This window comes from Vipera berus, assembly GCF_964194415.1.
Source record: "Vipera berus genome assembly, chromosome: 7".
NCBI classification, from domain to species: domain Eukaryota; kingdom Metazoa; phylum Chordata; class Lepidosauria; order Squamata; family Viperidae; genus Vipera; species Vipera berus.
In genome coordinates, this window is record NC_138209.1 from 14,816,528 (window position 1) to 14,843,520 (window position 26,993).

General features: G+C 39.4%; 1 protein-coding gene across 2 annotated transcripts in view; it reads left to right on the forward strand.

The window, feature by feature from the left end:
• Positions 1–26,993, forward strand: part of CCSER1 (coiled-coil serine rich protein 1) — a 768,384-nt gene that overhangs the window by 134,346 nt on the left and 607,045 nt on the right. For both annotated transcript variants that reach the window (XM_081332934.1, XM_081332935.1), the window contains exons 2-3: positions 7,827–9,139; positions 11,889–12,076. In XM_081332934.1, the coding sequence (XP_081189060.1) occupies positions 7,870–9,139; positions 11,889–12,076 (1,458 nt within the window). In that variant the 5' untranslated portion in view covers positions 7,827–7,869. The remainder of the gene's footprint in view (positions 1–7,826; positions 9,140–11,888; positions 12,077–26,993) is intronic.

Genomic DNA, 26,993 nt, shown 5'->3' on the forward strand with positions numbered 1-26,993 from the left:
TAAAGCGGGTTGGGCTGAGAGACAATGACTGGCCCAAAGTCACCTAGTTGGCTTTCATGTTTAAGATGGGACTAGAACTCACAGTCTCCTGGTTTCTAGCCTGGAGCTTTTTACAGCATTTATATGTTAACTGTATTCTGTAGTATGTTGGCTTGGCAGCCAATAAACACAGGTTTATTGTCATATAGAATTTGAACTGAACACTGACCACATGCTGAACTTCAGATTTAACCAGGCATCTTCCAAAATTCTGCATTCTGTTCTGGATATTTAATGTTAAGATGATATTCATAAATCATTAGGCCAAACTGGCTCCCAATGACTATGAGCAATGACTCTCCTGTGACTTTTCCCCTCCCCTTCAATCGGTGAGGGGAGGATCAGAAAATTCAAGATGGTGATTAAAGAATTGATGCCTCAATCTGTTTGGTACATGTACATGCATCAAATATACAAAGGATAGAGTTTCTGCTATGTTATCAACATCCCTGCTTTGCTACGTGTAAAAAATGAAGGGAAAATAAGACACTTTTAAAGGTGGAGGAATATGTTTGTCTCATGAAGTCTTCTTCATGTCATTTGCATGTGTATTCTGAATACTGCTTACCTTCTTGGGCACCGAGACCTTATTGTGTAATTTAGCCTGAGAGACACAATCTTATAAGCAAATATTTATTTTGCTTCTGATAACTTTGACCGCTTCACTTCATTAATTTAATTCTCTAAGAAGCGTGTATTCTTTCAAGTACTATCAAACGATTTCAGTGTGAGAGTCCTTCAGTTACTTGATAATGACAACCATCAAAGGTGCTTCAAATGCTATTTACTTGATCTCAGTCACATAGATTTATGAATATGATCTTAATATTAAATATCCAGAACAGGATGCAGTATTTTGGAGGATGTCTGGCTAAATCTGAAATTCAGCATGTGTTCAGTTTGAACTCTATTATGACAATAAGCCTGTGTTTATTGGCTGTGAAGTCAACATACTGCAGAGTACAGTTAGCAAATACATGCTGTAAAAAGTTATATTGACAACATGGAAGCCACAAGGATGAATTACAGGTGGCCCATGCTTAATGATGACAATTGGGACTGGAATTAGAGTTGCTCAGCAACACAGTCGTAAAATATAGTGCTATGTGACTGCACTGTTTAGTGATCAAAGTTATAGCACTTCCAGTTACTGTCATTAAGCAAATCACTCGGCCGTTAAGTGAGGAACTCACAGGTTACCCTTTGCAACCTCCTGCCCCCAACTGACTCTGTTTATCGGAAGCTGGCAAAGAAGGTAACAAATTGTGGCCATGTGACTGCAGAAAACTGTGACATTGTAATCGCAAACTGGACTCCACCTGCCCAGATTGTGATCATGTGAAAGCTGCCATAGCTGAGGACTCTGAGGACTGGCTGTAAGGACCACTTGTTCAGCAGTGTTGCAAGTTTGAACAGTTGTTGAATGAGTGGTCCTTAAATGAGAACCACCTCTATTTGCCTATCCAGGTATGAGGTGGAGATTTTCAAAAGGTAGACATTTTCTCTTTTGCATTCTTTTCACTGTACCTGCTAGATCAGACATGTCAAACACAAGGCCCGTGGGCCAGATGCGGCCCGATATGTGGTTCCATCCGGCCCGGGGACCTGCTCTGGAAAGAGTGAAGGACTGGCCCACCGCACCTCGGCCCAGCCCAGCCCAGGCCGACCAGGCGCTGATCTACAACCTGGTTGCATCCATCAAAGCCAGAATATGCTCAGTGTTAAATCCATGAGGAAGCCACGCCCTGCTCCCTGGGTGCGCACACAAGTGGAGTCCAGCATCCCTACTGGCTGTCTTGTCCTGCAGGTTGACTTCAGCCAGGACACACACCCGGGGGCAGGACAGAGGTGGCGGGGCAGCTCCTTGCTGGTTCCAGTGGATCTTAGGCTGAGCGTGTTCTGGCTTTGATGGACGCAACCAGGTTGTAGATCAGCGCCACCCCACCCCACCCACACCAGCACCTCCAGCCTCGCAGCCACAAGGCATCCCTTTTAACGGGACTGACCCTGCCCACCCACATGGTATAGGAATGGCCAGCAGCAGCACATTAGTGCTGAAAATCTCTCCCCCTCCCATCACCCCTTCCTGAGCGCGGGGGAAGGAAAGAGATGAGAAGGTGAAGGAAGGAATGGAGGGAGGGAGGGAGGGAGGGAGGGAAGAAGGAACAGAGGAAGGAACAGGGAAAAAGGAACAGAGGGTGAGAGGAAGGAAGGAAGGAAGGGAGGAAGGAAGGGAGAGTGGGAGGAGAGAGAGAAAAAGGGAGGGAGGAAAGAAGGAACAGGGAGGAAGGAATGGAGGGTGGGAGGGAAGAAGGAAGGAACAGAGGAAGGAAGAAAGGAAGGAAGGAACAGAGGGAGGAAGGAATGGAGGGAGGGAGGGAGGAAGGAAAGAATAAAGGAAGGAAGGGAGGGTGGGAGAGACCATGTCTCAACATGCACCCCGGTCCCATCCTCCTCCGTCGGACACTCTAAGATCTGCCCCAGTCCTGCCCAGGCACCACTGAAGTGAGTGATGTTAAGCTGGCCACGCCCACCCAGTAGGCCACACCCATCCTGGCCACACTCACCTGTCCCCCCCCCCCCGAGAGCAACCACAATGCTGATGTGGCCCTCAATGAAATTGAGTTTGACACCCCTGTGCTAGATTGAGTTTATCAACCATAGTGGCATAAGCTTCAACCTCTACCAATGTTTTCCTTATGCAAACCCCCCTCCTTATTTTTCCTCAAGCACAGTTTTTTCTCATGCAAGGTATTTTGCCAATGCAATGAGCATTTGTTTTATTATGTGTGAATGGGTGCATGGGCAGGGAGAAGCAAACTCGATGCTGGAATACAACTTCCTGTGATTCAGCCAGTGTATTGTTATGTTTATATAAATTATGCTATTATATGGGGATTTTGATGGAATATCAGCTAAAAGTTAGAGCTTCGTTTTCTTTTTCCCTTGGAGTTGTAATTCTGCCTTTTGGTTCTGCATGCATAAAAATAATTATGGCTAGGGAAAAAAAATGTGTCCAAGGGAGCCCATTGTTTCTTGAGTAAGCTGAACCAGCAGAGTCAGCTCTGGAAAAAAATGGGACCATAGCTTTTTCACGAGTTTTGCTGAAGATCAGCGATTTGGTATGTATGTTTCATCAGATCAGGGATTTAGATTTTGTTAAATGTTATTTGTAGGTTGCTTTCAAATTAGTTCTGTTTATTTTATTGAATGTGTAACTCTTCTTCTCCCGTGGTGGATTGCAAAATGAATTTGTACTGTAAAAATGCAAAATATGTGTGCCATATATAGAAGAAAATTCAGTATTGAAATCATACATATGGCAAAAAAAAAATCCTTAATAGAATAGCAGTTGCCTCCATCTGCACAGTTTGTCTCTGTGTAATTTCTTTCTTCGAAATGTGTTGAGAATGTTTTTTGCAATGTTTTTACCATTGGCATTCAATTTGACAAAAAAAAAACAAAACAAATTGCTTTCAAGGATTTCTTTGCTCTGGCCCCCCGGGAGAAAACTGACCCTTGATAAAGTTCTCTGTGTAGAGTGCCAAAAGATTGCACAGTTGGATCTCAAACTGCTTCATTGGGTTATTGTGGAAAAAAACCTGAAAGGAAAGGGTATTATGTGTTTCTTTTATAAAAAAAAAAAAAGAAAGGCAAAATGGAGAAGCCATGTGTGAAGTAAGTATGGCTGGCTCAGGAATTCTGGGAGTTGAAGTCTACGAGTCATAAAAGAGCCAAGGTTGCCTACCCCTGCCCTAACTGCATCCATAGGTATGATGAGGCTAAGTAGCAGCCAGGGACCTCAAGAGAGTTGTGCATAAACAAATGCTCAGTGAACTGAAGCAATGTTGTAAAAGAAGATTCCTCCACAACAGTGTGAGAGACTGATAAAGTCATACAGATACTTCAAGTTGTTGCTGCTAAAGGTGGTTCTACAAACTGTTGAATCATAAGGTGTACTTGCATTTTCACACATGACTTTTCCATTTTGACTTTATTTTTGTAAAATGATATCATGGTTTAGCAGAGCAGTCCCCAACCTTTTGGGCACCAGGGACCGGTTCCATGGAGAGAAATTTTTCCATGGACTGCGGTCAGGTATGGTTTCATAGGCTGCCTGCATCTGTGGGTGAGGCTTTGCTTGCTTGCATGGCCTGGTTTCTGGCATGCTGTGGACCGAGGCTGGTCCATGGACCAGGGTTTGGTCCATGGACCCCTAGTATAACATATCATGTTTTGTTGTTCATCTATTTGCTACTTTTGAGAATACCAGATGATTTTTAGTATGTCCTGATACATATAACCATAGAATTCAAAGCGGGTGTACTTTTTTTATATATGACTGTGTGTGTGTGTGTGTGTGTGTGTGTGTGTATGTGTGCGTGCGTGCACACACATACACAGTCTTTATATGTCAGCCAATCAATCCATCAATCAGGTGCACATTGTCTGGGTATTTGTAACATGGCAAAATGCTGTATGGTGACATCTAAAATGCATCCTTGGATAATGAGGGACGCAAGCCAAATTGCAATTATCTTACAGATGGGATACATAGAGTAATCTTCTCTTGCTTTTATATTACTGCCTGTTTTATTGTGTCTTGTATTATTGTCATTTTAAATTTCTGTCTTTGGGTAATAATAAAGCACTCGTTGACTATCGCCAGGGAACTAAATGAAAAATCAGTATAGTGAGTATTGAACAAGGATATGGACTGAATGGCTTTGTAACACCAGTCTGTCTCTCTTACGGCCTTTGAGTCCTTCTGTTTTCCCAAACTTACCTTTATGCTGTTTTTCCCTTGTGGTAGTCTCCAGGGGGATTAGCAGTGCTTGTTTTATGGATAGATCTGCCCACAGGGTTACAGTGATTTATATAAAATTATTTAGCTGCAAAAAAACAAACAAAACACAAGCAATAACTTGAGGCATACAGATAAACCCCCTCTTCCGAAACAACATAGATTACATAGGGATTTCAATATAGGATATGAAAATGAAATTTGTGGAATTAAAAAAAAGCACAGAGTAATTACTATGTTGGAATTGGCAGATGAACAACTGGGGAAATCTTGTGGCAGTCAGTGAAAGAGCTTTGTGACAATATTGTTTGGTGTCTTGCATTAATTCAAACCCCTAGTTAGCTGTGGGGTTTCTTGGAAAGTATGCTATTTCAGCCTGTTTATCTGTTAAGATTTTTTATGACAATATTTAAAAGATGCAAAGCAGTGTACACAGAGAAGTGCCATAAAAATGAGTGATCATGATGGGAAACCAGAATATGAAAATCTTTAACATAATGTTAATTTCTTCAGTGGGAAATAAAAGAGATTCCAGAGCTTAGCAAAGAAAATTCTGTTTTTTTCCCAGCAGTGATTTTTGGATTGATTCTATCCAAAAGAGCAGGTCTGCATAGCTACTAAGCCAAACAATGCTGAACATCACATCAGTCTTGCATTATGACTGTCCATTGCTTGATAACCTGTGTATTATGGTGGTCTCTGTAAATCTCACATGCAGAAAGATTATTAAACATTGGTGGCTTGGAGAACAGGAAAAAGATCTTCATTTTGGCTTGGTAGAAACACACTGTGCATACTGATTTAAGGTTTACACTATCAAATTTGGACTGGAATTGGGTTCCTAATCCATTTTCTATGAAAACACCAAGGTTTGTTTACATAGGCATTTATTTAGATGTAATAGATTTATCATGCTTTTCACTGTCCAACTGCACAATCAGAGCAAGTAAACTCAAGGTGGGAGTGTCCTGTAATAACTAATTTCCATTCAAATGTGTATTCGGTAGACTGCATTGCAAGATTAATCTGAAGACAAACATGATAATTTCCTTATTCAGATAAACACATAAGACCATTAAAATTTCTAACTGGAAATGAACTTTGCAAGGTTGAAATAAGAGATCATGAAGGAGAGTAAATATTTGCTAAAACGAATAGCTTTATTAGAAGGATAGCAGAGGGTTTGATTGACTGTGTGTGAGTCCTTGTGTCACAGGACACTCTGAAATGGATGAAAGAAAGGTAGGTTGAGCAAGGACAATTCCTCATTCTCCATCCATGAGTAGGGAAAAAACAGGTCCAATAGGCAGGCAGCAGAGATAAAGAAGAGTGCACGGTCATATGGACGGTGGTTGACCTATTTTCCAAGCAGGCCCATTTCATTCCATGCAAAGGGTTGCCATCCACTCGGAAGTTAGCAAAGATGTTCATCATATAGGTGTATCACCTGCACAGCATGCCCCGGCAGTTAATATTGGACCGGGGGGTGCAATTCACCGTACGCTTCTGGAGGGAGTTTAGACAGAGGGGGAGGCTAACAAGGTTGACCGCCGTAGTTATTGACTAATTGCATGTCTCTCTTTGCCTTCCGGGTGGAGCCCTGGTAGAGGGGGCTGCCTGTCAAGCCCCTGTGGGCTTGCTACTGATGGGAAGGGGGAGGGGAGGCAAGATCGTTGGATGGGGGCATCCAGAGGCAGCGTATGGGACCAGCAGCAGAGATGGCAGCAACAGCCTTTCCCTCCCTCATACCTGTATGCTGGAAGGGGGACCCTGTGGAACGCAGCCGCAAGGCCGTCCCGCCGAGCAGCTGAGTGGCGCAGAGAAATGGCGGGGGGGGTGGCAGCCAGGAGGTGTCCATTTAGAGCTCTGGGAGGTGGTTGCTCCCAGCGGTGACTTTGTTTGCTGTTTGTTTGAATACTGCATGTCAGAATGTACTGTAAATAAACCAACCACCTGTGAACTCAACGGCTTGTTTCTTGTTGGAGCCAGATGTGTGACCTCTGAAATAGATATATAGAGAGATGGTTGATAAAAGCATAACATAAATACTGTGGAATAAATACTGGTAATTGGATGCCTGATTCCAAGGACAAGGTAGATACTGGTCTATAATATGTGTACAGATAGTCCTTGCTTAGTGATTGCCTTAGATCAGGGGTAGGCAACCTCGGCTCTTTTATGACTCATGGACCTCAACTCCCAGAATTCCTGAGTCAGCAGACTCAGGAATTCTGGGAGTTGAAGTCCATGAGTCATAAAAGAGCCGAGGTTGCCTACCCTTGCCTTAGATAGTGACTCTTCACAGGTATGATGGTGATAAAAAAGTACCTTTATAACCAATCTTTACATTTATGACCTTCAGAGTGCTATAGCTCTTAGATTTATATACCATCCCATAGTGCTTTATAGTGCTCTCTGAGCTGTTCACAGTATCAGCATATTGCCCCCAATCTGGGTCCTCATTTTATGACCTCGGAAAGGATGGAAGGCTGAGTCAACCTTTAGACCCTTCAGGATTGAATTCCAGTCTGTGGGCAGAGTTTGCCTGCAATACTGCATTCTAACCTCTGCGCCACCAGGGAAAGCTGAAATAAGATCATAAACAGAGTTGTGGTTTTACTTAGTGGCTGCTTTGTTTGATGACTGAGTTGCTGGTCCCAATTTTCGTTCACTAAACAAAGACTGCCTGATTTCTGAGGCGAATTGCCTTCAGTTCCATTTTGCAGCTGTTCATTCTGATGACCCTAGCATTAAAACGTGGTTTTTGAGGAATTTGATTTCAGTCCCTCGTTACCTCAGAAGTGTGAGGCATTAACTGTAATTCATAGAGAGAGAAAAAAACTGTCACTTCTCCCTCCCCCCCCCAGCGTGTTGATTCTGAATGCCATTTCTATAGATAAGAAATTGAAATGTGTCTTTGAATTTGTTGGTCTTTTTTGTATCATCATAATAAATAATAATGGTCTCTTTTCCATCCAAACAGATTTTAATATTGGCTGGGCCTAGCCAAGCACAACAGGGTCCTGATGGGTGACTCAGGATCGAGGCGTTCAATCATTGTCTCCCGTTTGCCAATATTCCGGAGAAGTATTAACCGAAGACATGATTCCCTCCCGTCATCACCAACTTCCAACAGTACTGTTGGCGTTCACAGTTCTTCTCCCTCCAGCACCAACTCTAGCTCAGGTAGCACTGGCAAACGCAAGAGCCTCTTCCGGACGCCGTCCATTAGCTTCCACCACAGAAAGGGGAGCGATCAGAAAACGGATTCTTCATGCCAGAATGTGGGCATTTTGAACGGTGCACAGTCAGATCACAACACTTTGCAAAAGCTCGGTTTGGAAGAACACGTGAAAAACAGAGGCAGACATTCTGTTGGTTTTGGAAGTTGTCGAAATAAAAAGATAACGAGGTCCTTGACGGAGGACTTTGAAAAAGGGAGGGAACCCTCAACTAATAAGAACGTTTTCATAAATTGCATAAGTTCTGGGAAGAACAAAGGCGATGACTCTGGCTTTACAGAGGCCCAAAGCAAGTCTTCTGCTAAACATTCCTCAAGGAAACTTCTCCCCAAGTCGTTTTCAACGCACTACAGATTCTCAAAGCCAGCCCCTCAGAGTCAGTCGGTTTCCTGTGTTCAGCCATCTTCTTGTTTGCTGGAAATTAAATCCAGTGTCGAAACTGATCCCGTGTCTGCAAAGTCTTCTCCTTCAGAATGTATAGGCAGCTCTTTGCTTTCTGCTGATCTGACAACTGCACAGACACCATCTGAGTTTCTAGCACTGACTGAGGATTCTGTTTCTGAGGTTGATGGGCTGCCCACCTGTGGAAATACGCACCCAGAAGCCTTGGCCCACAATGTGTCTACCTCTCAAACCTTTGCTGCTGCTCCTCTTTCAAGGAAAACAAACCTTACAGAAAGTATTTCCCCTTGTGCCGAAACTTATAGGGCTAGAAATGTATTGCTCGCTGAAGCTAGTGGTTTCTCAGAAATCCTTGATACAAATCGAAAGCATACAAAAGTGTTATTGCCAGAGCTCTTTGCGAAACAGACCAGCCATCCAGAAGATGTAAACTCAGGAGCTAAAGCACAATTAAAAACCTTTGTCTTAAACCAGGGAGAAATAGTTGAAAGTTCTCCAAAATCACAGGGATTACAAAGGGACCAACAAAAAGCAAGAATATCGGAACAGGCTAGAGAAATCTTTCCAGAAACTGAATCAAAGATCACTCCTTTGTCTTCTGAACCTCAGTCCTTTCAGACACAGCAGGCAAATGAAATAAACCACGCAAAGGGTATGTGTGTTCAACTGTTGCTGTCTTCTGAAAAATGTTCATTTATAAAAGTGTGTTTTCTTTCAATTACTGTATGTACGAATAATATTTAGATAGCACCATTTATGCTTGGCATGTCATGAAGATGATGCTTTTGGGGCTCTCTAAGTCAGGGTTCCTCAACCTTGGCAACTTTAAGACTTTTGGACTTCAACTCCCAGAATTTCTCAGCCAGCTTTGTCAAGTTGCCAAGGTTGAGGACCTCTGCTCTAAGTTACTAGTGAGAGTTCTTATAAATGAATGATCAGTGTTACTTTCCAAATTATTTGGGTGTACAAAAATACTAGTTTTGTTTTAAAGGTACAGGTACTCCTCGATTTACAACAGCACTGAAAAAGTGACTTATGACCATTATTCACAACTGTTGCAGCAGCTGCTTGGCAACTGACTCGAATTTATGACTGTTGCAGTGTCCCAGGGTCATGTGATCCCCTTTTGTGACCTTCTGACAAGCAAAGTCAATGGGGAAGCCAGATTCACTTAACAACTGTGTTACTAATTTAACAACTGCAGTGATTCACTTAACAACTGTGGCAGGAAGTGCCGTAAAATGGGGCAAAACTCGCAAAACCACGGTCTCGCTTAGCAACAGAAATTTTGGTTTTAAGTCGAGGACAACCTGTACATAGTGATGAATGCTATTCCTAAAATAAGCATTCAGAAAGATTTGTTGGAAGTCCTTCCTATTTAATTTGTTGGTTTAAGGGGTCACATTTAAAATCAGACAGAAATTCCTAGAGATATATTGGGGGAAAATGATAATCAGAAATGAAACTGACTTCATTCTTCCACTTTAACTGTGATTTATAACACAGTGGGTTTCTACTTCAATATATTCCATGGATTTCTAATTCCATCCTTTTGCTTATCTCTAACCTATTCTTGAAATTCCATTATCCATTTTGCTTATCCTTTGAAAATTATGGGTATCACATACTACAGTGCAATTACTGGCATAATATTACCCAACCTCTTCATTATAATGCCCCCTTGTGCCATTTCCCCCCCCCCCATTATGGTAATATTTCAGCTTTAGTGATCCTATTTATAGTACACTCATATTCATAATGTCTTGCTCATTGCCTCTTTCCATACTCTTTAACATTCATTAATTTTGTATTTGTTACACATATATTTTATTCTTATTGCATCTTCATCAAAATATATTTTTCTATCCAGACTCTAATCAATTCCAGAAATGGTTAGACTTACTTGGTTTACTGAATTGCAGATATTGGAACATAGTCCATATAAATGAAAAGTTGTGTAGAAGGCCTGTGAATAGGTGTGCCAGTGATCTCTTGTGCTATGCTAATCACTTATTATTGAGGAATCCTTACTGGGAAGTTAATGACTACATTTTAAGCATATAAAACTTACAATTCCTATATCAGAGCAGCTGAAATATGGGGCATTTGTGTTGGAATTTCTTCTTACAAAGCTGAAAAAATGTTTACTTACACTAAATTGTTTTAGACAGCTGTGTTACTACCAACAATGACATAATCTATTTTCAAAGTTTTTAGATCATACTGATTTTCTCAGCTGAATGTACAGAGTACATTTGATGCCTAGATACGTTTGTACCTTGTTTTTGCATATGATAAAGTAGATTCAGTAGAACTAATAAAAGCTTAGGATAGTGACATGATAAAAGTGATGCTAGGTGTCTCAGTACAAAATTCATTTTCATGGGAAAGAATGTTAGTTTATACCATCACTCGAGGCTCTTATTCCTATGTGTATCACCCCAAATCCTGTGATGAAATCAAGGGGATTAACAAGTGTGCTTCCACAGATTAGGGATGTGAGTGCTTTGAAAATTATAAGGAATAAGTGTTTTAGACTTCATATGAATATCACACTTTAAGGATGTGCTTTAAGGATCCCAAACACTTCTTACAATCATCTTCACTAGATGTGTTGGGACTGTAATTACAAAATATCTAGGAAAGATACTAGGTCACGTTCAGAGAAAATAAAGAACTATAGTCCCAATATTCCAGTAGTATTAAAGGCAGTAGATTGAGTAAGACTGCATTGTTGCTTCTTGCTATCTTCTCAAGAAGTTACAGCTGGCGTTACACATTGTATTAAGCCATAAATTTATTTTAACCATTTTGTTTTTGAAGAAGTCACAATGGCTGGGTTCAGAAATATTCCTAAAGCTAGTTCATGGCGCCTTTCAGCATATACTGCTGGCTCTTTCCAGTGTAATTGATTGATTATGTGTCATCTAGTTGTTTTCAGCTTCTTTTTGATCACATAAACAGATTTTCTCCATTACAATGTATCCCCCTACTTATTCTTCCAAGTCTCCCATTGTGCGCTCATTGCCACTATAACCAGGTCCATCCACCTTCCTGCTGATCATCCTCTTCACCTTCTCCTCCACCTTTCCCAGCATTGGAGCCTTTTCCACAGAGGTGGAACTTCATGTAATGTGTCTGACAGAATCATTTGAGCCTGGTAATTTGTGCCTAGAGTGAAAACTCTGAGTAGATTTATTCAATGATCCATTGGTTGGTTGATTTGTCCAGTGTATGGGCCACGATTTCCCAATAGCTATGTAAGAAACCCAGTTCAAGGTTTAACTGGCTGCAGCTCGTTAATTTCCGAGTAATGCACTTTTGACTGAAAGAAACATTTCTGAGTGATGTTTGCAGCATTGATGATGATTGTAAATAAGCCTGTGTATCTTACTTCACAGTGAATCTTCCCAGTAGTTTTAGTCCATTTCGAGATGGAAGATTCATAGAAAAGCGTTTAAGATCCTCCTCTGAAGGCACCGCTGGGAACAGTCGGATGATCTTAAAGCCAAAGGATGGAAACCCGGAAGAGATGAATTGTTTAAGAAAACAGAGAACAAGTTCCTCATCATCTAAAATGAATAGCTTGGTAAGTTTGCGAAGCCTCGAGTGGGTTGTTGCTTCTTTCCCTCTTGTTCTTGATGAATGAACAAAATCTGGGTAGCATAAATGGAAATTTTGTTAGTGTTGGTTATCAGATTTTCTGAGCCTGAGCCAGCATATCATGTGTTCTTTATGTAGAAAACAGTTGCATGTCTATGGGCAATTGGACAGTTACAATTACAGTTACAATTTTCTGGATCTATGCTATAGGAATATAGGAGATATAGGAATATAGCCAGCCGTACCAACAGGCTGAAAAATAGCTTTTATCCGTGGGCTGTTAGGCTTTTAAATGGGGCATAATCTTATGCAGAATTGACTTGGGAGGCCGGTGTGTGGTGTAGTTGGTTCACATGGTGTGGTGGGATGGAGGGTTTGTTGTCACTGTGTGTTGGGGGGAGAGAGCACGGGGGGGGGGGAGGCTCAGCTAATCTCAATGTACACATGTACTTTGACAATAAAGGTTTATTATTATTATAGGAAAACTGAAAAGAAACATATACTGTAGAAGATGTCCCTATTTAGTCTGGAGTACCAATAGTTTAGAAGATAACGGACTTAGACATGGGATAGCTGATGGAATTGATTATCTGGATGATGGAGATATTTGAAATTCACAGTGTCATAACAATGCTCTTTTGGGATGTCTCTGACTCCATTGGGAGTATAGTTTTATATAACAAATCATGCTTTAACTTGGGAGGGTTAAGAATAAAAACGTCCAGATGATGCTTGAGGCATTGGGGAATGTAAATGGGTTTTTTTTTATCACACTCACAACTTTCTTTTTATGTACTCCTTTTAGAGAAAAAGTAGAGGCTAGTTATCTTATTAAATAGAAGGAGAGTCCAGTGGAGAATTTCCCCTTTTACATACCTCTTTCCTACAACAGAATTTAAGGGACTCAGTGATTCTGGTAGAATTTCGAAACTATTGCATGTATAAGCATACAATACATTACCTTTACGAACACTACATAATCTGATTTCTCTAGTTGGAGCTCCATCTATTGAATTATTTATTTCTCTGTTTACATTGTGAGCTTTTTTCTCTTTTTTGGAGGAAATTTCCTAAAACTAGAGATCTTTATATTCTTTCCTTCCCAAAGATACCTTTGAGGCCTGCCTTGAATTTCACATTGTAACAAAGGTTTTCCTTTGGCAAGAGGGCACAGAATTTTTATTTTGAAGGTTTTATTTAATTAATTAATTTAATTAAGAGGGAAAATTGGGGTGCAACATGGAATTGAAAATGTAACCAAGCCAAAAGAAAGCAAAAAACTACACATTAGTGGAATCTTCGTGGTATTCAATCATGTTCCTGAAGAGGGCAGTATTGTTTTTTTAAAAATACATTTTTTTGTAGTAGTAGTGTAATAAACTAAGAAGTAGCCATTTAAAGCTATTTTTCAGGGTGGTGTTTTGTGTAAAGGAAGCTTTGCAGTCAGTAACACACCTTTCAGATATCAAAGAAAAGGAACCCTTTGGGATGCTTAGCCGCCCTGAGTCTTCGGAGAAGGGCGGGATATAAATGGAATTAAAATAAAAAAATAAATAAAAATGCTTTGAGTGAGGGTGATGAAGTCTTGGGTCCTTCATTCTTATGCTGCTGACTTGAGTGACCAAGGAATGACTGCGTCTTGAAACACTCATGATACAGCTGTTCTTAGCGAATGTTAAGCTGAAGAACAAAGAGAGCCAAGGAGAAAGAGCCAGAAATAAAACAATACGTAATTAATATGACATAGTTGGCATAACAGAAACCTGGTGGGACGAAACCCATGAATGGAATGGACTGATGGATGGATACAAATTGTTCAAAAGGAACAGGTCTACAAAAACAGGAGGGAGAGATGTGGTTCCCATCTTCAAGAAAGGAAAAAAATCAGACCCAGGAAACTACAGACCAATCAGTTTAACATCAATACCTGGGAATATCCTAGGGAAGATTAGCAAAAAACAGATCTGCGAACAACTAGAAGCAAACAAAGTCATAACTAATAGCCAGCATGGGTTTGTTAAAAACAGATCATGTCAAACCAACCGTATCTCATTCTTCGATAAAGTGATTAAACTAGCAGACCAGCGAAATGCAGTGGACGTGGTATATGTACTTAGATTTCAGTAAGGCATTTGACAAAGTAGACCTCAACCTACTAATTGGTAAGCTAGAAAAAGGTGGAATAGATAACATCACCACCAGATGGATCCGTAACTGGCTGGCAAACAATACTCAATGAGTAGTCCTCAATGGCACCACAGTCACAGGAAGAGAAGTAAGCAGTGGGATACTACAAGGTTCCATCTTAGGCCCAGTACTCTTCAATATCTTCATAAATGACTTAGATGAGGGAATTGAAGGGGAAGTCATCAAATTTGCAGATGACACCAAACTGGCAGGAATAGCCAACACCCCAAAAGACAAACTAGAGATCCAAAAAGATCTTGACAAACTTGAACAATGGGCCCTATCCAACAAAATGAGTTTCATTGTGAAGAAAAACAAAGTTTACATTAGGCAGGAAAAATCAAAGGTACAAACAGGTGAGGCCTGACTTAAAAACAATAACTGTGAGAGGGACCTTGGAGTCCTAGTGGACCAACACTTGACTGTGAGCCAGCAGTGTGCAGCAGCAACCAAAAAAGCTAATACAATCCTGGGTTGTATAAACAGAGGCATAGAATCAAGATCACACGAAGTACTAGTACCACTTTATAAAACCCTAGTAAGACCACACCTGGAATACTGCAGCCAGTTTTGGTCACCATGTCACAAAAAGATGTTGAGAGTTTGGAAAAAATTCAGAGAAGAACAACTAAGATGATCAAAGGCCTGGAAACTAAAACATACGAAGAACAGCTGCAGGACTTTGGTTTGGCTAAAAAGAAAAGAAGAAATAAGGGAGACATGATAGCAATATCCCAGTATCTGACGGGTTGTCACAAGGAAGAGGGGGTCACGTTATTTACCAGAGCACCAGAGGGAAGGACAAGAAACAATGGTTGGTAACTGATCAAAGAGAGAAGCAACCTGGAATTAAGGAGAAATTTCCTGATAGTGAGGTCAATTAACCAGTGGAACAACTTGCCTCCAGAAATCGTGGGTGCTCCATCACTGGAGGTTTTTAAGAAGAGACTAGACAATCACCTGTCTGAGATGATATAGGGGGCTGGACTAGAAGACCTCCAAGGTCCCTTCCAGCTTCTATTCTATTCTATTCTATTCTATTCTATTCTATTCTATTCTATTCTATTCTATTCTATTCTATTCTATTCTATTCTATTCTATTCTATTCTATTCTATTCTATTCTATTCTATTCTATTCGTCTTTTTTCGGAAGAAACTTAAAGGTCAACATATTTTTTCAAAAGTATCAAGGTGTTCCTAAATAGCTGTTGCAACTGATATGAAGAATCTGTGCATTTGGAAATGAACTGTTTCCTACTAATAAACCCAACTTTCTTCCATATATGATGCAGCTCTCTGTGCAGTCTAATCCTTTCTTACAGGAACTCCTAATTTCATTTTTGCTGTGACTAAATTAACTATTATGATTTCTAGGAAACATCGTTAATATTATCCAATGCCACCATACCTTTTATCCCTTCTTCCAGATATTTATTGAAACTTTTTGTTTCATGCCTGCTTCTGTTCATTATGTCAGTGATTATATTTGGCATTTGCAGCTGTTTTTTTTCTCTGCCTGAATTGACAAGCCTCAATCTGAGTGATTTCAAAATAAAATTAGAGCAGGCCTCTAAATAGGTCTTGAACATTTTACAAACTTACTGTGCCTGGAATGATGACCCTGTTTTCTTTCTTTTTAAAAAATATCAGTTATTTTTAATTGTCATCCTTGCAGTAGCTTCTTTATTCCATAAGATGTCAGTGTTGCTCTGTTTTATCAGAACCAGAAATATTCTTATCATTCAGAAAGCTTGTTCAAGGAAGCAAAAAAATATTGTCAGTTTGAGATATTCTAAATTCATTGATGTGAGCCGCTTTCCAATCATTTCTGGTTGATGGAATCTTTCCAATCATTTCTGTTTTGGAAAGGGTGGATGTCAAGGATAAATTTTTTTGGGAAAAAACCTTGTTCTGGACCTGTGGTTGGGGTTTCGTATCCAGACATTGTCATTGGGATTCTTCAAAAACAAAATTAAATTTAGGTGTAGTATCAGTATTACAAGCAACCTGCTTTTTCCATTGCTTGGAGTCCCCTTTGTCAAAAAGATGGAGGAGAAATCTGTTCAGTTGGCATTATGATGCAAATTTACCTAATTTTTCCCATTCATACTTAAGGACCATCTTTTCAGATTTTTTTTTCTCTGTTTCATTTCAAGATTTACAGTGACGGAAATCCAAAAATCAATCGTGCAGATTGACGAAAATAATATATAAATATGCAATATCATAACAGATTTCCTTGCCATTTATTTATTAAATTTATATGGCCACCCACTCAACAAGAAGGACACCTATCAAGTACACGGGTGGCCTAAACTAACAGCGCTGAGCGTCATGTTCATTTCTTGAGACCAATTGTTCAAGATACTGCCAGATTACCAAACAAGAGTTTTCTTCAGTTAACGCCACAGTTCTTGCATAGTTGGGAGTCCACCTCAAGAGTGGGTCTGAGTGGTTTTATTCATCCGTTTCCCCTCCAATTCATTTTAAATCAGACTGCCAGATGGCAATCTGCAAGGTGGTAAAAAAAAATACCGGTTGTTACCGGTATTTGATCAGATTTGTTTTTCAGTGTCCTGTGGGGGTGTTAGGAGTTTCTTCTGCTGTTTCATCTGCAGGAGTTCCTCTGAAAAACAGGGAGTTCTCTTGCATTCATGGATAGAGAGAAACCACATAGGTACAGTCTAATCCAATGCTATGGACACCCTTTTCTTTCCTTCCAAGTGGTGACTGTGATCTCAGTCAATCATGTATCAAGCCGTAGATACAAGCCCCTTCTGGAACTCAACAGGATCCATCAGGTACCGGGGGCACACTGACTGAATGTGGTTGCATATAATTGGAAAAATGTGCAAACAAGCTGTTATGTAGTATTTTTAAACTTTTCAAAAACAAAAAACAAAAAACCCAACAAATCACTTCGAAGGTGGCAGAAATAGACGGAATGTGAAGTCCTAGGTGCTCTCTGAGCTTGGTTGTTTGCTTGAAGATGCTTCATTATTTCTTAGAATAAGAATCTTGAAGGGGCTATATTTCAGCGATAGTTACCAATTTGGTCTTTAGCACTGTCAGATAGGACCAGAGCATACATTTGAGTGAAACCTTGGAGCAGATATTTGTGACCTTCCAAACATCACTGAACCACTATTCCTGGTAGGTTTCTCAAGCTAGTTGCATGTGCTTGGGGTTCTGGTTTAATAGCATCTGAAGGGGCACAGATTCTCTCATTTGCCTTAGAGCAGGGGTGGGGGAACCATGCCCCTTTTATGACTTGTGGACTTCAACTCCCAGAATTCTTGGGCTAGCCACGTTGGCTCAGGAATTCTGGGAGTTGAAGTCCACAAGTCATAAGGGGTCCATAGTTCTCTGCCTCTGCCTTAAAGAGTCACAGTTAGTAGTTCAATGGAACATTGCTCAAGAATAACAAGCCAAACAAAGTTTTTGTGGCTTGCAGTGACCTGAAATTTATTGTATTCATCCAGTAAAAAAAAAAATCTCTCTGGCCGACTATACTACATCCTATAATGTATGCACCGTTCACAATAAAACTGACTGAGTTTTTGTGGAAAAGCAATCTAATGCGACTATGATCTGCCCAATCGGCAATGCACATTCTGTGCTTTCGTTATTTTCTTCTAAAGTGGTTTGAAATTGGAAAGGGACAGAGAAGGCAGTCTGATTATTGTATCAGTGACAGACCTGGAAAGACTTTTCAAATGGAGGGAGGCAGCAAAAACAAGGCAATATGAAGCAAAATGTCTTCTTCTGCACATCCAAATAATTATAAACGTAGATCCTGAAAGCGGGATTCAAACTCAGCTGAAGGAAGGGGCCTAAAATCTAGTCAGAGAATGTTAAGTCAGGATAAGCTCTATTTTTAAAATATTATTTTCCTCTCATATTTTTAAATAAGGAGAAAGAGGAGATAAATCCAGAAGGTATGACTGTTTAAGCTAAATAAGAAGCTTGGCAGTAATCTTGAAGTTTTTGTAGCTAAAGGAGGTTAAAGCAACTAAAGCCAGCAAATATCTATTAATGCTTGATATTAATTCTGCATAGTGCTCAGTGTGATAATAATAGGGGCCTTGCATGAAAAAAAGGGGCTACAACATTGTAAAACTTCGTTAAGTGTTGCCCTGGTTTATTGAAGCATCTTTATTGTGGTACAACAGGAGATCTTGTATGATCTATTTTCTAAAAACAATTTAAAAATCTCACTTTTCAGTACTTATTTTTTCTTAATCCCTTCCAGCTGGGTGTGAGATAAAAGGTGTTGCAATTCTCTGTTCACTAATGATGTACATAAAATTTATTTATATAGAGAAGTTAACTTCTGTTTTACCCCCTTTTGTTTTTAATTAATTCTCTATAAGCTAAGACTTGGTTTATGTTGTTGGTAGAGCAAATTAGCTCCACAGGTCCATGAAAAATATGCTATAGATGCTTTCAGAGGAGTAATGGTGGATGTTTTAAAGTGTGGTAAAACAGGGTAATACTGAAATAGACATTCCTCTTTTGCTTTAACAGGTTATTGGATATTATGTAAGGAATAGTTGTTTTAATTTCTTTGCTCATTTGTTAGGAAATATGAATATATGACTGCATACCATATTAAGAATAGATATACTGGCAGGACACTTATTGTGAGAGTAGAACAGGGGTGTCAAACTCAATATCATTGAGGGCCACATCAGCATTGTGGTTGCCCTCAGGGGGCCGGGTGGGTATAGCCAGGGTGGGCGTGGCCTACTGGGTGGGCGTGGCTAGAGTGCGTATGGCCTACTAGATGGGCATGGCCAGCTCTACATTGTTCGCATCAAAAATGCCTATGGGGGCCTGGGCAGGAGTGGGATAGATCTGAGGGTCTCTGGCAGAAAGAGGGTCCATGGGCCAGGGCAAGGCAGTGGGGGCCGTTCCCTCACTGTTTCCAGGATGGCTTCGCGGGCCACATAAAACCACTTCGCGGGCCGCATCCGGCCCCAGGGCCTTGTGTTTGACATGTCTGGAGTAGAAGAACGCTTGTTCTGGCATTGCATGTTGGATAGAAACCAGAAATCTGGCACTTTTCTTTTTTGTAGATTAAAGAAAAAGTGACTTGTGATATCAAACATCAGAATCTATGTATCATTTATGCTTTTGAAGAATGACATATCTGAATATATTTTATAATCTTTATCTGGGATTCTGCTTTATACATATCCTAGATCACAGGTGTCAAACTCGCCATGTGACATGACGTGTCGCGACATATCGCGACTCTTTTTGCATTGCTGGCAATGGGGTGGGTGTGGCTTTGGTTATCATGAAATCAGCCCGTGGGCTGGCAGTTTGACACCTCTGCCCTAGATCAATAATACCATAAAATAAAGACACACAGTAATTCCAATACACACCATGTAAACAGTTGTCAAGCTTCTCTCTGGACAATGAAGGTTAGTAACTATTCCTGCAAAGCAGGAAAAAATATTTTGTAAAAAAAAATAAAATCTTGTGTAAGCTAGCTTAAGTCTCTTTAAACAAATAGATAATAATCACTCACTGCTCTGTTAAACACAATGAAGGGAAAAATATTTAAATAATCATTCAAGAAGTTGCATTTATACTACAGCCTTTTTTAATTCCTACCATGGTAGAAAGAGGCATTGGCTAAAGAAAAGAATAAACAAAGGAGAGGAAGAAATTTAATTAATTTGACTCAATCATGATTGAGAACCAAATTCATTTTTAAAAAGTAAGGAGGTGAAACTGATCAAAACAAGCTATTAAATAATCCCATTACAAATATATGAAGTATATGAATGAAATAAAATGAACTCCTGAAGAAGTTGCCTAGTTTTGAATAGATGAGGCCATTCAAAAGATCAGAATCCACAGCCTGATAATGATTTATGTGTGGGAATTCTTAAAATTATAGTCCCAAAACATCTTGAGAGCATCAAGCTGAAGAAGGTTGCTTCATATGATCCTTGAATATCAGACTTCCTTAGAAGTCTAGTCTTCTAGAACTTCAGGTGAGCCTAATGGCAGTTTAGAGGATAGGTAAAGGTAAAGGTAAAGGTTCCCCTACACATGCGTGCTAGTCGTTTCCAACTCTAGGGGCTGGTGCTCATCTCCGTTTCAAAGCCGAAGAGCCAGTGCTTGTCCAAGGACGTCTCCATGGTCATGTGGCTGGCATGACTAGACGCCAAAGGCGCATGGAACACTGTTACCTTCCCACCGTAGTGGTCCCTATTTTTCTACTTGCATTTTTACGTGCTTTTGAACTGCTAGTTTGGCAGAAGCTGGGATGAGTAACAGGCTCTCACTCTGTTACGCGGCACTTGGGATTCGACCCGCCAAACTGCCAACCTTCTGATCGACAAGCTCAGCGTCCTAACCCACTGAGCCACCACATCCCTGTTTAGAGGATAACATTCCTTTAAAAGAAACACATTGTGGCTGAAAAAGTATCTGATTGCAGGTATCAGGCTGTGGAAATCTCTCTGGAGTTGAAGAGAGATTACCAGATTACCCACATGTGCTCCGTACAGCTGCTTTTTTGCAAGCAAATGGTAAAACTATGTTTTTGCTTCCACCTTGCTATTGGTTGGGAGTCCCCTCTTTTTATTACAAGTTTAACTTATAGAGTATAAACCCTAATCAATTTTTTAAAAAGATGTCTAGTCTTCTAGGAGCCCTAGAAGAAACTGAACAAACACAATATGACAAGTTTCCATAAATTAAAATGAGGAACCTTTGTTGCTGTTACCATATTTTCAACAAGAATAAATTCATCTTTCATACTAAATCTGCAAAAGAAACGACCTCATATGAAGAATGATGGAACTTAACAACAGTTGCCTTGGTTCTTTGATTTTAATTTTTTGCGGCTAGACTTAATTTAATTTAATTTTAATTTTATATTGTATTGTTTTTAAATTTTGCCTTGTAAACCTCCCTGAGTCCTTTGGGAGTAGGGTGGTATATAAACCGAATAAATAAATAAATAAAAATAATATACAAGAAAACCAATTCTGCCTATCCTCTAGTATTTGGCAGTGAGACATGAATACTTAATATCCATGGAGATCCATAGTTTTGTGTAGGAAATAATGAGTTAGTGAATCCTAACAGAAAGGGGAGTGTATATTTCCCACATATCAGTATTCGATGTTTATCTCTAATATCTCTAAAACGGAGGTGCATGTTCCAAAAGATCAGTGCTCTGGAGGTGAATGGATAATTTAGTTGCCATTTCTTTGGAAACTCAGAAATAAAGATATAGCCGCTAATCAAGCAAAATCACAGTTGATGTAGAAATCAAATCTCACTACACATACATGAATGAAGAGGAAATGGGGGAAGAGCAAAAAGGGAGATTGGGAATGGAAATGGCATGATTGAACAGACTTGATGAGATGCTCAGAAAGAGGAAAAGAGAAGCTTTTATAACAAAAGACAATGTAAGATGTGGAGAGAAAAAAAAAGATGGTTCTCCCGGAAAAGAAAGAGATGGGAAACTGTTTCCTTTTTCTTATTTCATGCCTTTTACAGGTGGTCCTCGACTTACAACCACAACTGAGCCCCAAATTTCTGCTGCGAAGCAAAACACTTGTTAAGTGAGTTTCGCCCCGTTTTACAACCTTGCTTGCCACAGTCTTTAAGTGAATCACTGCGATTGTTAAGTTGGGAACACTGTTGTTAAGTGAATCTGGCTTCCCCATTGACTTTGCTGGTCAGAAGGTCATAAAAGAAGATCACAGGATCCCCGGGACTTTGAGACCGTCATAAATATGAACCAGTTGCCAAGTGTCCAAATTTTGATCAAGTGACCATGGAGATGCTGCATGCATCATAAGTGTAGAAACCAATTGTAATTTACTTTTTTCAGAGCTGTTGAAACTTCAAATGGTCACTAAACAACGGTTGTAAGTCAAGGACTAGCTGTATTTTTTGGCTTACTCTTCCTTACTTCTTTTCTGTGCTTTGTATAGCGTTATGTCCCCTGAAATAAAAATTGCATGAAATGTAATTTATTGGGATTCTAGAAAAAAAAGACTAATGGGGAAATACCTCTTGGTCTGAAAATAGCCCTTTTGTTACCTACCGCACGGACTGCTTGTTTTGAATGAGAAATTATCTGTACAAAGGATAATAAAGACTGTATAAATGTTCATAGCAATTATAATCACATTACAGGTACTCCTCGGCTTAATGACCACAATTGATGCCTAAATTGCTGTTGTTAAGTGACACAGTTGTTAAGTGAATTGGGTCCCATTTTACAACCTTTCTTGCCACAGCTGTTACATGAAACACGACAGTGGTTAAGTTAGTAACAAGGTTCCTAAGTGAACCTGGTTTCTCCATTGACTTTGCTTGACAGAAGGTCGCAAAAGGTGACCATGTGACCCTTGGACTCTGCAGCCATCACAAATGTGAGTCAGTTGCCAAACGTCTGAATTTTGATCGCATGACCATGGGGATGCTGCAAAGGTTGTAAGCCTGAAAAATGGTCCTAAGTCACTTTTTTCAGTCCCTGTGGTAACTTTGAACGTTCAGTAAGTCGAGGACTTTTATTTCTCATGAGTTTAGGACTATTGGCTATTGAATCCAAGATACTACGACTGAAGAATGAAGAACAACTTACAATGAGCAAAGGACCACAATTCGGACCATTGGCAACCGACTTGCTTTTATGGATGGTTGCAGTGTTCCAAAGTAACGTGATGAAATTTGCGAGGTTTTTGGCTAGAAATCAGACTTTTCGGCTGGTTTCCAGAAAAAAAAATGTCCACAGGAATAATTGACTTGCTTAACTCTGTGGCATTTGCTTTACAGCTGACACGAAACAGCTTGTAATATCAGATTGGTCAAGTGGGGTGCCTTGACTTATGATCATCATAACTTAACAACAGAAATTCTGCCCTCCACTACGTCGTGAGTGGAGGACTACCTGTAATGCAATGTATACTATTATTGAAGTGTGTTGCTTGACCCAATTCTATTTTAGTTTGTTAACTTTGGTTCATGACTTACTGAAATATATGCACTTGGCCACTTTCAACAATTCTAGCAAATCATGATGGTGTGAATACAGTCTCTTTGTGCTAAGTATTTTAACCATCCTCAAAACATTAAAAAAAGTCCAATCCATCATCCCCATCACACCCAGCCAGTCTGGGCTGTAGCTGGTGAGTGATGTAAGGTGTATTGCAACATATCTGGAAAAAGAACACATTAGGAAAGAGGATTCTGTGAAAGAACTTAGAGGCTGAAGATTTTCTTTCAATAATTTCTTAGCTAACCAAAAGCAAGTGCGATGAAAGGATCTTGATGAAAAAAAATCTGAACTGATACATTGAAATAGTAAACCATTCTCTGTCTTGGAGTTTTCCAGGAAAACACCTTTGCTTTTTTTTCCTCCCCTCAGTGTTAAAATTACAAGAGTTTTTCCCTATCTGCCTTTGCTGTCTGGAATATCTACTGGAAATTAATTAATTTTGCAGGCTCACTAATTTAGAGCTAAAATGAGGCCCAGGTGTATTTATGTGAATTTCCCCCCTCCCGTTCCATTCCTATTTTTAATGAGCCTGCACCAATTGCATTTCTAAGAAGGGGAAAGTTGAGTTGAAGGCCGTGGTGGGATTCTAAATTGTGACTGATTGCCTTTGTGATCAGTAAAGAAGCTTGCAATCAACCCGGGGAGATTGTGTGGCTGTTGTTTGTTCTTTTCCCGTTCTTCAGGCTTTTTAGTTGAAGTGACCTACCAAATGGATCCAATTGGGAAGGCTGTAATGTCTGCAGGGATCATACTGAGAAAATACAAAAGCATTGCTAATTACAAAACAATCAAAGCACCAGTCCCCAGACTTGTTGTATTAGCTACATGCAAATGATTGTAAAAAAAACCATAACAAAACGAAACAAAAAACTAAGAACTCTTTCAATTTTTCTATGCGACTTTTTAAAGCGATCCCTTGCTCTGATGGTATTTGGGCTTGACACTATAACATAGTGGGCTATCAGATATGCCAAGAGTTTGCTTAGAGCAGGGGTCTTCAAACTTGGCCCTTTTATGACTTGTGGACTTCAACTCCCAGAATTCATAAATGGGCCAAGTTTGAAGACCCCTGGCTTAGAGCCTAGTATTTTCCCCCTAAAAATATTAATTTTTTTTCTTTCGTGCTACTTACCACATCATAACTCTTTCCGGTTTGTAGAAATTTTGATAGCAATAGCACTTAAGATTTATATACCGCTTTATAATGCTTTACAGCATACTGACCTCCAACAACTTGGGTCCTCATTTTATAACCTTGGAAGAATAGAAGGTTGAGTCCTGGCACAGGGCAGAGTCAGGTTGCAATACTGCATTTTAATTTTAATTAAATTTATATGGATTTAATCTGTTTTGGAGTTATCAGATATTTTTATTTTTATAAACTGCTTTCGGTCTGCCCAAATGAAAAAAAAGAAGACATAAAGATGGAGTTATAAAAAAATATATTCAGAATTTTAGACAAAACGATGCAATTCTGGGATACTGAATACCTGTGGATTTTCATTATTGAAAAGTTAGGGAATTCTTGTTAATTGTGAATGTATTAATTGGCCATTCAGTAAACTGAAATAATAAATTATTCTTCGTGGAATACATTCATTCTGGACTGGAGGAAAAAAACAACCCACACAAATCTTTGCTTTTTCCCAATGTAGTATAACTCAGTTAAACATCTTTCTCTGTTTCTTCTTCTACCATTACCCCTTCGTTTTAGATTCCCTTTATCTTTCTATAGTGATTAGATCCTACATTGTGGCGCTCCTGGGAGTAATTTGGCTGAGCAAAAGCATTACTAATAGGGAAAAATTGCTGCCTCTAGTGAATATGTTCTGTTATTATTCAAAATGCCACCTTACAAGAACGTGATTAATTTCAGATCAGAACCTCCCTTTTTAAATGATACACTCATCTAATGGTGAGCGTGGGTCATTTGTTCTCCTGGCCCAAAATTTCTGATGGGCAGTGTGGTGTTTTTTTTTTTTTTGCCATTCAGTTGCTTGGCAAATACTATTAATTACAACCCGACTTGTTTGTTTCAGCTAAGTGATGTGCATTGTTTTGACGGCAATGCAGTGAGATAGATATAACGGCTAGTCTTCAGCCTGGGATGTCAAACTCAAATAAGCGGTGGAGATGAATTGCTAAATTAGCAGATGTCCAAGAGTTAATGGGGTGTGTGTGTGCATGTAGGCATTTATTTATTTCATTCTTGAAATGTCAGTGAACTGGATTCAGACTTAAGTCATACATCATTTATTTTGTTTTCATTTTAACTATGGATCATCTGTGCCATTTAAAACTGAGCTAATAGCTAATTTGTAGATAAGTCATCATTAATCCTCTAAGAAATCAAGGCTTCACACAGGAGCAATTTCAAAAATAGTTCTTTTATTTCAAATAAATGCTGCTTCTCCCGAAGTAGGATTTTGACCTCTTTGGATCTTTAGAATAGCTTCATTAAAATAATTATGTTTTTAGAGAAATAAGACTGATTGGCCCCTGATTGATTTACTACTCTGAGTTTGAATTCAGCCACTGTTATCCATATTTGAACTGGGCTGTAACACTTTCAAAATACAATTGAAGCTTTATAGTGTGAATTCAGCCACCATGTGTTATAGATCATGGCTAATGTTTTATGAAACTAGCCGTTTCAGGCATAGTTCAGAGATAAACATGGCTTAGTTTGGGGTATGAACCAGGTCACAAATAATCACTATCCTCTCAGCTGAACCAGGTGTGTATGTGTATGATATTGCTATTTATACATTTATTTACCACAAAAATGTCAAAGAGTTCAAGATAATTTCGCATTAAAAGCTGAAAAAAGTAAAGTTAATCTTCCTGGCTCTGATAGAACCACTGATATATTAATAGAGACAATTCTGATATATATTTTTGCGGATCTGCTACTGCTAACTTCAATGATGATTTGTGAGTTTTAATTGCAGCTAAACATTAATATTTAAATTTTATACCTTTGCATTGCAAAACAAATTTATGATGCAGAACACTAAGGCTTAAATTGAAGGCAATTATCTTTAAGATACAATCACAATACTCCAATTGTCCATGCATAGATCTATTAAAATTGTCCTTCACTTATTGTGCTTTGAAATGAATTTTTGATTAGAGTTACCCCTCCCCCTTCATTCTTTAATGCAAACAGACCATTGACTGCAAATCAAAATAAGTCTTTGCTGGGAAGTGCTTCAAGGGCAGGACAAAACATAAGGGCATATTTGGACATGGGATAATTATTTCTCTGTAGAGATTTCTGTGTACCTGTGGAACACCAGGTGGCAGCATAGGCCTTTTTAAGAATAGGGGAGAAAAATCCAGCACTATAACAAAAAGACAACTTGGCTTTTAATAAATAATAAAGAAACCAAAGCTTTCAATAAAAACATAAATTATGAGTTTACTTACTGTCTATTAACAACTGTGATAATACTTAAGAGCCGTTTGTAGCAGAGAATGTCTAATTGGAACAACAAAAAAAGGGAAGAAAAATCTGTAGAATTTGAGGATTTTCCAGTATTTCCAGAACTCCAAGAGGAGATATATTTTTATTTATTAATTGTCTTTGTCTTAATGCTACCTTACTCCAACCGACTCTGGGAGGTTCACAGCAATACAATAACATGAAAAAAAAAATGTAGGGAATGAAAAT